We start from the raw sequence: 11,338 nt of genomic DNA, 5'->3' as shown, positions 1-11,338 counted from the left end.
AGAGAGAGAGAGAGAGAAGAGAGAGAGAGAGAGAGAGAGAGAGAGAGAGAGAGAGAGAGAGAACACTACATGAACTCATACAAAAATAACAGTTCTCACAAGAGAGAGAAAATACGACCGATAAAATCAACTAACAAAAATTCAGTATTTCAAGGTACATTCTATGTTGCTGGAACTCCCATCATCACACCATATCACAACATAAGCCGAGGCTTCAAATGTCAAAATGAATATTCTCATAAGAAAAAAAAGTAAAAAATCACCAAGAAAATACTAAATCCAGCTGGTGATCAGTCACTGCATTCCAAAAAAATATGACAAATAAATAAAACATCTTAAATATGTAAATAACGTACAGTCGCGTCAAAATTCAAAAGAAGAAAACACTCATTAATTCATAAATAAACAATAAAAAGGTAAAGTCAAGCAAGGTAAGGTAAGGTAAAGGCAAGGATAAAGAACCTAGGTAAGAACACAGACCACAGAGACCGATATATACACAGACACGCAGCCTAAAAGTAAACAGACTTTCTTAATATGTATAAGTCTCCCTAAACCTTCTTAGGACATGTTCCCGTGCTGTGACTGTAGGATACGTGGAGGAAGAGTCCAAGGGACTGATGAGAACAGGGTCGTCTGGGTGAACGAAGAACACCACTGAACGCCGAGATACCTTCATGCGCTTTTCCTCTTTGGGGATCAGCACCCTGTGTTCCTTTGGCGTTGCCAGAGAAATGGACGGAAAGGAGAACGAGTTAATATCTTTTTCCTCTCTCTCTTTGTGACACGTGTTCATTTTGATCTAAATATGATTTGAACTTTTTTTTGGTATGTGTGTGTGTGTGTGTGTGTGTGTGTGTGTGTGTGTGTGTGTGTGTGTGTGTGTGTGTGTGTGTGTGTGTTGTGTGTGTGTGTGTGTGTGTGTGTGTTGAGTGTGTTTGTGTGCGCGTGTGTGTGTGTTCATTCGTTTATTTCAATTTGCTTACAGTGGCGATGAACTTGTCTGCAGTCCAGAACTGAAGGATATCCCCGACATTGACGAGTATTGCGCCGGGGACAGGGTCGGCGTTGACCCACTGGCGCTGTCGATCACGAACCTAGACGTTTTGTAATTTTTTTTTGCATTACTACATCCCATATAAAACGACTTCTCAGTTATATACATCATTTATATAATATATTCTGAAAATGAACTAATTAACAATGTCGCTAGACAACTTCGAAACAGAAGCGACCCTCTCTTTCTATCATCGACACCGAATATAAATACCCTCTTCCGACCTCACCATTTTCTAATCGTAAATTTACCTGCAGGCCGCCAATCTCATCCTGGAAAAGAAGTGTTATAGTCCCGTAGTCCGTGTGGGCCCCGCAGCGGATAGCCTCGGCGGGGACGGACTCGGGCACGGGTGGGTAGTGAAGCAGACGCATGCACGAGGCGTTGTTGTCCAAGCAGATCTCCCGATGCGTGTCCACGAAGAATGACTCGTCCAGACCTGCACAGACGTTGTAAATGATGGATTTAGTGTGTGTGTGTGTGTGTGTGTGTGTGTGTGTGTGTGTGTGTGTGTTGTAGATAGATAGATAGATAGATAGATAGATAGATAGATAGATAGATTGATTGATATATAATCAACGTTGTACATGTTGGATTTATATTTCAAAAGGAAATTAAATAATCTGAATAAGATTAAAGATGCAATTACATATTTACCTGCAGAGATGTTGCATCAAAGAGAAAGAAAGAAAACGAGAGAGAGAGAGAGTGGGGTGGAGAAAGCGAAAGAAAACGAAAGATGGATAGATAGATAGTAGATATATAGATATAGAGAGATATAGAGATATAGATAGAGAGAGAGACATGGAAAGATAGAAAGAGAGAGAGAGAGAGAGACAGAGAGATAGAGAGATAGAGAGACAGAGAGACATAGAGAGAGAGAGAGAGAGAGAGAGAGAGAGAGAGAGAGAGAGAGAGAGAGAGAGAGAGAGAGAGAGAGAGAGAGAGAGAGAGAGAGAGAGAGAGAGAGAGAGAGAGAGAGAGAGAGAGAGAGAGAGAGAGAGAAAGGCATATGAGCTCAAACTGAGAAGAAAAAACCAAATCGACCAACCAAAGGAACAAGAAGACAGAACACAGCGCTAACCCCAACCTATTCCGAGCGCCATGGCCTTCAGGATCCGCAGCGACAGAGCCTTGCAGGTGTTAATGAGCGCATCGGCATCTCGGCGGAGGGAGGGAACCTCTTCATCCGGGAACACGCCGTCGCTGCGTTTGATGTCGTAAGCCTCCCGAAGCTCGTGCTTGAAGTTCGCCGGGTCAAATCTGTTGAGGGAGGTCGCGTGAAGGTCATGGATTTTGGAACATTTCGAAATTTCACTTTTGAATCTGGTTGGAGGTAAAGAGGTTGCTTTCAGTTTTTTTTTTTTTTTTTTTTTTTTTTTTATTAAATTCTCGATTTTGGTTTCTGTTGGAATTTTCACATAACACTTTTACTTAGAGATTTCAAATTAGACCCCCTTGCAGTTGATATTTCACTTCAGATGTTGGTTTAGCTTTGAGATTTCACTTCTGATCCTGGTTGCAAGGTAAAAAAAATCACCTAAAGACCTTTTGGTTCAAGATTTCACCTTAGACTTCCGTCTGTTAGAAATTTTCGCTTTTGGCTCTGGTCTCGGTTCAAGATTTCACCTTAGACTTCCGTCTGTTAGAAATTTTCGCTTTTGGCTCTGGTTCTCGGTTCAAGATTTCACCTTAGACTTCCGTCTGTTAGAAATTTTCGCTTTTGGCTCTGGTCTCGGCTCAAGATTTCACTTCAGATTCTGTTTTGTTTGCTATTTCACTGCTGAACCTTTAATTTTTGGATCGATTAGAAATTTCACTTCAAATCCTGGTTGTGGAGTAAAAAAAAAATCATTTTAAACTTTAACCTTAGTTTCAGTTAATGATTTCAATTTAAAATCGGTTTTAGTTTAAAATGTCATATTATTATTATTATTTAGACTTTGGTTAGTTATAGATTCTTGTTTATGTTTAAAAAATTAGCTTTAGACTTTGGTTGAAGTTAAAGATTTTACGATAGACCCTGGCTTTAGTTGATTTCATTTCTGGCTTTGCTTTATTTCAGAAATTTGATATTAGACTTCAGTTTAAGGCTGACAATTAATTCTTTCGTAGCCATACGTTCTTTTCTGTTTGTCTATGATCCATCCACTTGCCTCCCTCTCCCTCTCTCTCTCCCTTTCATCCTCCCTCTCTCTCATCCTCCCTCTCCCTCTGTCTCCCTCCGTCTTTCCCCCCGCCTCATCTCACTCACTCTCATTCTCTCTTCCTCTTTCTCTCTCTGTCTCCCCCGTCTCTTTCTCCTTCCCCCCTCCCTCTCTCCCTCCTTCCCATTCCCTCTCCCTCTCCCTCTCATACTTTTCTCTATCCACTTCCACGTATCCTTGCTGCTTTTCCGGATTCCTCGGATACTTGTTCTTCGTCTTCGGGTCGAGAGCGAAGAACCGACTTCCGGACGACACGAGCGAAGAGACCTGAAGACAAAAAAAAGAGATAGATAGATAGATAAAGAGAGAGAGAGAGAGAGAGAGAGAGAGAGAGAGAGAGAGAGAGAGAGAGAGAGAGAGAGAGGGAGGGAGGGAGGGAGAGAGGGAGAGAGAAAGAGAGAAAGAGAGAGAGAGAGAGAGAGAGAGAGAGAGAGAGAGAGAGAGAGAGAGAGAGAGAGAGAGAGAGAGAGAGAGAGAGAGAGAAAATGGAGAATGATTAATGATTAAAACAAACGAACGTGCTAGACATCAGAGCTCACATTGCACTATGATAAAGTATTGTATCAAAAAGGGCAAAAATGAGTTAACGATCGAGATAAGTGGACAGAAAAGGAGGAGGAAGAAGAGAAGGAAGAGGAAAAGGGGAGAAGAAAAGACCCTTGCAACACGAGTCGAGGCGAGGGCTGAGGTCCAAGGCAGGGCTGATCGACTCTGGGCCTCAGTCCCTGTCTCCTGAGCCCCCCCCCCCCCTGGACAACAACGAGCAAGGGACTGAAGAGGGGGGGGGCAAAAAGAAAAAGGGAGTAACTAATTTATTGATCTTTTTTGTCTTCATTTTTTTTCTTGGCCTCTTTAATAATTTTTCTTTGCCTCTTTGATATTGTTTTTCTTGGGGGGGGGGGGTCTCTTTAATGTCTTTTCTTCGCCTCTTTAATACCATGTTCTGCGAGAGAATTTTCCTTCTAAAAGTATGGTTAGTGTTTAGCTTGCGTATGAGAACACCTCACCTATTGAATTAAACCTTACCAACAAGTAATTATAGCTTACCCAATGTCAACTAAACCCCATACACTGAGAAATAAACCTACTGATATCAAAAGATTATTAACCCCTTTCAAAGTGACAGCTAAACCTCACTCATTATCAACTAGACGTCCCATTCTAACAACTAAACAAACACACAAACAGACAGACAAACGACCTCAATTCTGGCAATTAATTTCACTTACAAACGACCGAATCTCACCTGGGAAATGGACCTCATTTATCATTAACTAAACGTCACCTTATACCAGCTAATCCTCATAGACTGCCAACTAAACCTTACCTACTGAAATTTCAACCCCGGTAATCAAACCTTACCAACTGAAAACTAAACCTCACCTTCTCATATCTCTAACTCACTGAAAACCTCAATAACGAAACCACATTTACTTACTATCAAACCTCACGTACTAACAACCCAGCCTCCTCTATTGACAACACAACCTTTCCCTCCTTAACACTCCAACCTCAACCCAATGCCAAACTAAACCTCACCTGCGTTTCGGAGACGCCGTGGTTCTTGAGGTAAACAAAGCCTATGTTCTGAAAAGCTTCGGCAACAGACTTTCCTACGCGAAGCCACTCCTCTCGGCTTGGGTCACCTGCGTGTGCCAAGCCTGCGAACGGGGAGCCATTATAAGCCGTTTTAATTATAATAATCATAATAAGAACGGGGAGCCATTATAAGCCGTTATAATCATAATAATCATAATAAAAACGGGGAGCCATTATAATCATCATTATCAAATATCACCATCACTGCCAATGCTGGTAATGTTATTACTAGGTTGCTTTACTTATCCAATATTCATTTTACAATAATCTTTATAAAAAATCGCCATCACTATCAGTACTATTGCTGCTATTACTATACTATTCGTCTTTTTTAATCCAATAATCATTATACAATAATCATTATCAAAACTCATTATCAATGATGTTGCTGCTATTACTTTTTTTCTTTTCTTTTTATTTATTTATTTATCTTTTTATCCAACACCAACCATTCACTAAGGATCAGGGTTACCATCATTACCGCAAATTTTACGAATGCGACGCGAGAGCCATGACTCCGGCGTTAATTGGAGTTGAATTATTCGGTGATTACCTGTTTATCATGATGTGAGAATCTATACAGACCTGTAATAATACAATTAATAGATTTGCAAAACTGAACCGAAGTCCAGATGTCATGGATGGTAAATAAGTTAGAGACTTCTTAATGCAAAGTCTAGGCTCCGCCATCGCATTCGCATGGTTTGCGGTAATGGCGGCGTTGGTTAAATATTCTTTCGGCGACAGTCTCTTGTTTGTTTGTTTACTATCTAGGCCTTTATTCATTTCCTTATCTATTTGTTATCTATTTATTCATGTTTAGTTCGCATTAGATGATATAAAAGATAAAAAGATAAAAATGGAGTTTGAGAGAATTTCGCTCATATGGAGGTTACTATTCTCTAGAAATTCCCGTAGCCTTGGTTTATCGGCAGGATTACGTTAAAAAAGTCAAATAACTGGCAGAATGTGATGAGATTTTAAAGGCGGGTTATCAATGGCCTAGAAGATTTTTTGTGATAGTTTCTGATGCAGGAAACAACCAAGCGTGAAGTTTTTAAAAAAATCGTAAATAATGTGGCCTGTACTGGAAACTGGGTTTGTTGGGATATTCATTCGATTTTAAGTTCGTATCTCATGCTCTGAACAAAAAGCAATACTGAGGTTATATTAAAAAAAATCCTTCTGTGGTAAAACACTCATCTCATAGAAATCATAGACAGAAAAGATCAAAATAAACCGAAATAAATTGTTTTATCATAAATTCTTTTTTTTTTTACTTACTTAATTGTCCCAAATCCACGATGGGGACGATCCCTTGCCATGCCATTGTTGTAAGGAGTGACGACAGTGTAAAGCTATGACGTCAGAGCAAGGAGTGACGTTTGTGTGAAGTGTGACGTCAGTGGAAAAGAATGACGCCAGGCAGCCTCGGCTTCTGTAAATATGGGGAAAATAGCGTTAAAGTAGTAATGTTTTCTTTTTTTTAAGTTTCTTTGAGGAGAATGACGTCAGAGTAAGTTGTGACGTCAGTGGAAGGGAACGACGCCAGGCAGCCTCGGCTTCTGGAAATGGGGAAATATGGGGAAAATAGCGTTAAAGTATTAATGTTTTTTTTTTTAAGTTTGCCGAGTGATAACCCAATTCCCTGGTCTATGAAACTTCAGCGAATGGCCTTCCAATTTCATATATGTTTTGCGGATCCACCAAATTCACTCCATGTTCTATAGTCCTTTCCGTACATGGTTTATAAATTCGTCACGTGCCTCCATTGGTCACTGATTCCGCTTGTAGAAGGGCATCTGGATACCTTTTCTCTATGATTTCTAAAATGCTATGGATTTTTTTTTATCCACTTTAGTTTCATTCCATTTTTTAATATGGTTATTTTGCTTCTGAATTACTCCGTGTGCAAGGAACGCCCGGGGTTACCTTCCACTGGCGGCGCGGGATTTGAACGCGGGTCAGCGAGTTTGCTAGACGAGAACGCTACTGAGCCACACGGAAAATGGGACTAACGAAAGAATTCTTCGCTGAAGGTTAGTACGAAGAGTTTGTTCCAACAATAATCGTGTATAAAAAAGATGAACCGTAAAGAAAAAGATCTATAGCGAAATAAAATTAAGGGTTATATGAAGAATATCCTCCCCCCCTCCCGTGACAATGCGAACATAACCTTTTATTTAATTTCTTGATTTTTTTATTATTATTATTCGTTGATATATATATATGTGTATATATATATATATATATATATATATATATATATATATATATATATATATATTTTTTTTTTTTTTTTTTTTTTTTTTTTTTTTTTTTTTTTTTTTAATGCATGATTAGTTTTTTTAATGCTATCGAAAAACGAAAGCATTTGGTACATTACTGGAAGTCTTAAACTGGACTAAAAAAAAAAAAGACATCAACACTCATACGACCTATTAGCGTATAAGAAACCCCATTTTGGTATCCATCCACGCAAAATGTAACATAATTATTCGTAACCTAAATGCACCGAAATATCCAACCATTCCCACCTTACAAGATCTGAAAACTTCTCACGAACTTCAAGAAATTCGCATGACATAGAGAGCTCCTTCAAGATTTTCGCCAAGCTTGCAAAACACAGGTAGACGGTCAGGGACAAAATGCGCGAGTTACAGCGTAATGCACATTTTTTTTTTCTTCAGTGCCCTGTCCCACAAGGAAGTTGGCGATCATGGATTTCCACATACAAGGTCTACATAATTAGATCTTGGACACATAAATGTTACCTGTAGGCCTAATTTGCATTATACATATTAAAAGTCGGTGTTATAAGTTGATTTTAATTTAGAGAAACATTTCCGCCGCGTCAACGTCTAATTATAGCGAAAGTTCTCCGGGTGAGGAAACTTTTCGGTTCATAAAGCGGTGTCTGTGGATTCCCAGAATGGTTAAAACAAATGTACTAAACGTTAAAGGCCATATAGCATTTTTCTGATAAAGTATTGTATCAAAAAAGGGTAAAAAAGAGTTAAAGATAAAAGGATAAGTGGACAGAGGACACAAGCGAAGAAACCTAAAGACAAGAAAGAAAGAATGGAGAATGATTAATGGTTAAAACAAACAAATGTGCCAGAGATCAGAAATGAAGGAGGAGGAGGAGGAGGAGAAGGAGGAGGAGGAAGAAGAAGAGGAGGAGGAGGAGGAGGAGGAGGAGGAGGAGGAGGAGGAAGAGGAGGAGGAGGAGAGGAGGAGGAGGAGAGGAGGAAAAGAAGAGGAGGAGGAGGAGAAAGGGAAAGAGGAGGAGGAGGAGCGAAGGGGTTGACGGGGATGATTAAGGGTTAAAACAAAAAAAGGCCCAGAGATCGGGGTCATTAGCACAAGGGAAAAGTTTGTTTTAAAAAAAGGGTAAAATGATTAAAAGGTAAAGTAATGACAGAAAAAGGGGATGGAAAAGGGAAAAGGGAAAGGAAAGGGGGAAGAGAAGACAACCCCCCACGATAGCAATGAGCAAGGGACATGGGAGAGGGGGGGGGCGTTAATGATGACATGCTACTTTATAAACCCCCTAACGGATTACAGTCTTTTTCTTATTTTTATTATTCTTTTTCTTTTTGTTTTGTGCTGTTATTGTTTATTTGGTTTTTATTATCATTATATTTTTTGCGTTTTTTTATTTCAGCTTTCATTTCACTGTCCGCATCAAAAAAATTCACCACTAGCAGTAATATAGTAAAATTTTATAGCACAACCTAACGGGAAACCAAACCAAAAAACTTCATCTAACATTTTATAATCACAAAAATTTTATGATGTATATATGTATATATTATATTATGGGGTGATGATGATATGGTGATGATGATGGGTGATTAATGGGATGATGTGGTGATGATGAAAATGGGATGATGATGTGATATGATAATGGTGATGATGATGATGATGATGGGATGAGATGATGATGGTATGTGAATGGTGAGATAGGGTGGGGTGATTTTAAAATGGCGATGATGAAAATGGTGAGTGATATGGGGGTGATGAGATGATTAATGGGATGATGATGAGGGTGGTGGTGATGATGATGAAAGGGTGTGAGAAATGGTGAGATGATTGGTGATGATGGTGATGTGATGGGATGAAAAATGGTGATATGATGAGATGGGATGTGATGATATGGGATGTTGTGTAATGGTGATTGAAATGGTGAGATGATGATGGTATGTGGGTTGAATTTGTGGTGTGGTGATGTGATGAGGGTGTGAAATGTGATGTGATGAAATGGTGATGATGTGGTGATGAGAGGGTGATGGTGGTTTGTGGTGCGATGGGGGTAGATGTGATATAATGGTGATGATGGGGTGATATGATGGTGTTTAAAAATGTGATGATGAGGGTGATGAGTTGGTATGATGTTTGGTGATGAGATGATAATGGGATGTGAGGGTAATGATAATGTGCTGATGGGGTGCTGAGGTTATGATAAGGGTGATGATGATGATGATGGGATGAAAGGGTGATGATGATGAGATGGGTTTATGGGTGAAACGCCTGGGGTATCCTTAACAAGTAAAATATTGAAACAAGTAAAGAACCCCCAAGAGGTTTCCCAAAACAACATGGGGGTAACCTAACCTTTGTTTTTAGGGTTTTCGCACCCCAAAGACCATCGGTCAAAGGGGAAAAGGGTTATAGTTTTGACCTGGCTCAGGACGAGGGGGAAAACGGGGAAAAAACGTGACACAGAAGTTTTTAGTGTAGGCGGCTTAACCTGGGAATGGTCATTGGACAAAAAATCCCCAATGAAAAAATTGTATAAAAAAAACCCAATTTAAAAAAAGAGAAAATTGAAGCCAGGCTGAGCAAAAAAAGGTGACGAAAAGTCGTCAGTCTCAGACCCGCCCCCACACTAGGTGCTCTGAACCTGTTCCCCGGTGGTTACTCAAAACAATTTTGTCGGATCCCCCAGTTTTCTTGAAAATTCTAGAACCAAGATTAGGGCAATTTGAATAAGAAAATAAATTTGAGTGAAAAAAATCTTTCAGTTTCCTTTTGATTTAATTATCCCAAGTATTGGAGCCCTGACACTCCCCCAAAGGTCAGTGGTGGCAGTTTACCTTTAATTGTGGGAAAGTTAAATATTGATAAAAAATAAGTAAAGCCCACGACCCTCGGAAACACCCCAATGATGGTGGGGGGATAATGGTGATGATGGATTGGAAGATGGTTTGGGTGAATGTATGGTGATAAAGGTGTATGGTGATGTGATGGTGAGATAAGGGGATGAATGGTGTGATGGTTATGATGGTGATGATAAAGATGATGGGATATAATGGTGATGATGATGGTGAATGATGGTGATGAGAGGTGGGGAGGTGGATGGTGGTGATATAATGTGATGATGGGGAGATGATGGGATGATGTGGTGGTGATGATGATGTGAGGTAAAGGTGATATGGTGAGCGATGATGATGGGGATGATTGGTGGGATATGGTGGATAATGGGGGATGATAATGGTGTGATGATGTGGGAATGATGTGATAATGGGGATTTGGGGTGGTATGATGATTGGTGATGATGATGGTGTGATAAGGGATGATGATAAATGGGGATGGTGGAGGGTGATATGAGGTATATAATGGGGAATGATGTGTTGGATAGGGGGATGATAATGGTGATGATGAGGACAATAAAATGATAAAAAATATAATCTGTCGTTATCATTATCATCCTCATTATCACCATTGCAATTAGCATTACTAATTATCATAGTTATTATTATTACTATTATCCTTATCATTTAATGCCAATAATGACAATAACAATAACCACAACAATAACAACAACAACACTAATAATCAAGAATAACAATAATAACAGTAATGATGTTAATAAAAATATCGATTAACAAAAGGGTTTTCGTGAAAAATTGGGAAAAAAAGTTTTTATTCTCTTTCTTATCACCCAAAAAATATAATTTGACTCGCAGAGATTATAGCTTCCCTTCCTTTTGGGAAAACTTTTTCAAGACAAATTGGGGATCTGATTCCGTGAAATTTTTAATTCCTTTCGACACCGAATCAGTGTTTCATTATCTTCGTCATCGATGTTATTCACGTCCCATTAAAACTAGAATGTTATTGTAAAGTTGTTTGGAGAAAAAAAAAAAAAAAAAAATATATATATATACACACACACCACAAAACACACCAACATAATTAAAAATTTTTAAAATTTTATATATATATATATATTATATATATATTTAGACAAAATAAAATTCTTGGTTGGGTAATATTGTTACTGTTCTGAAAGTGAGGTCATGGACAGCAAACAAGTTTCTCTTTTTTTAGCGGTTTTTTTTTTCTTTTCTTTTCCTTCTCAATCGGACAAGAGTTATTCACCCGGAAGAAAGCTTTTTCATAAACATAAAACTTCCCCGTGATGGAAAAAGGATTTTTTACCCTATTTTTTTAAAACAATTTTTCATTC

General features: G+C 38.9%; 1 protein-coding gene across 2 annotated transcripts; it reads right to left on the bottom strand.

Annotated features, from left to right (window-relative positions):
• On the bottom strand, positions 1-6,339 carry LOC119568108 (2-oxoglutarate-Fe(II) type oxidoreductase ppzD-like). Of its 2 annotated transcripts, none has more exons than XM_037916505.1 (7): positions 6,148-6,339; positions 4,804-4,925; positions 3,416-3,531; positions 2,142-2,320; positions 1,309-1,496; positions 987-1,097; positions 1-715 (listed from the first exon to the last, which is right to left on the bottom strand). In XM_037916505.1, the coding sequence occupies exons 1-7, from the start codon at positions 6,191-6,193 to the stop codon at positions 533-535; spliced, it is 945 nt and encodes a 314-aa protein (XP_037772433.1). In that variant the 5' UTR covers positions 6,194-6,339; the 3' UTR covers positions 1-532. The 2 variants fall into 2 exon arrangements, with proteins under 2 accessions (XP_037772433.1, XP_037772434.1); XM_037916506.1 differs by having other exon boundaries at positions 2-715; positions 2,148-2,320; positions 6,148-6,338.
• Between the last annotated feature and the right edge of the window lie 4,999 nt (positions 6,340-11,338).

The sequence above is a fragment of the Penaeus monodon genome, chromosome 43 (assembly GCF_015228065.2).
Source record: "Penaeus monodon isolate SGIC_2016 chromosome 43, NSTDA_Pmon_1, whole genome shotgun sequence".
Lineage (NCBI taxonomy): Eukaryota > Metazoa > Arthropoda > Malacostraca > Decapoda > Penaeidae > Penaeus > Penaeus monodon.
The sequence above is the reverse complement of the archived record's forward strand: the minus strand, read 5'-3'. Positions and strand labels throughout refer to the sequence as shown.

Excerpts from the sequence above, each read along its gene's own strand:
- LOC119568108 (XM_037916505.1), bottom strand. The coding sequence starts at position 6,193 with ATGGCATGGCAAGGGATCGTCCCCATCGTGGATTTGGGACAATTAA. Across the intron at positions 3,532-4,803 it reads ACGGCGTCTCCGAAACGCAG|GTCTCTTCGCTCGTGTCGTC; the intron begins GTGAGGTTTAGT and ends TTTTGTCTTCAG. Across the intron at positions 1,497-2,141 it reads GGCGCTCGGAATAGGTTGGG|GTCTGGACGAGTCATTCTTC; the intron begins GTTAGCGCTGTG and ends ACGTCTGTGCAG.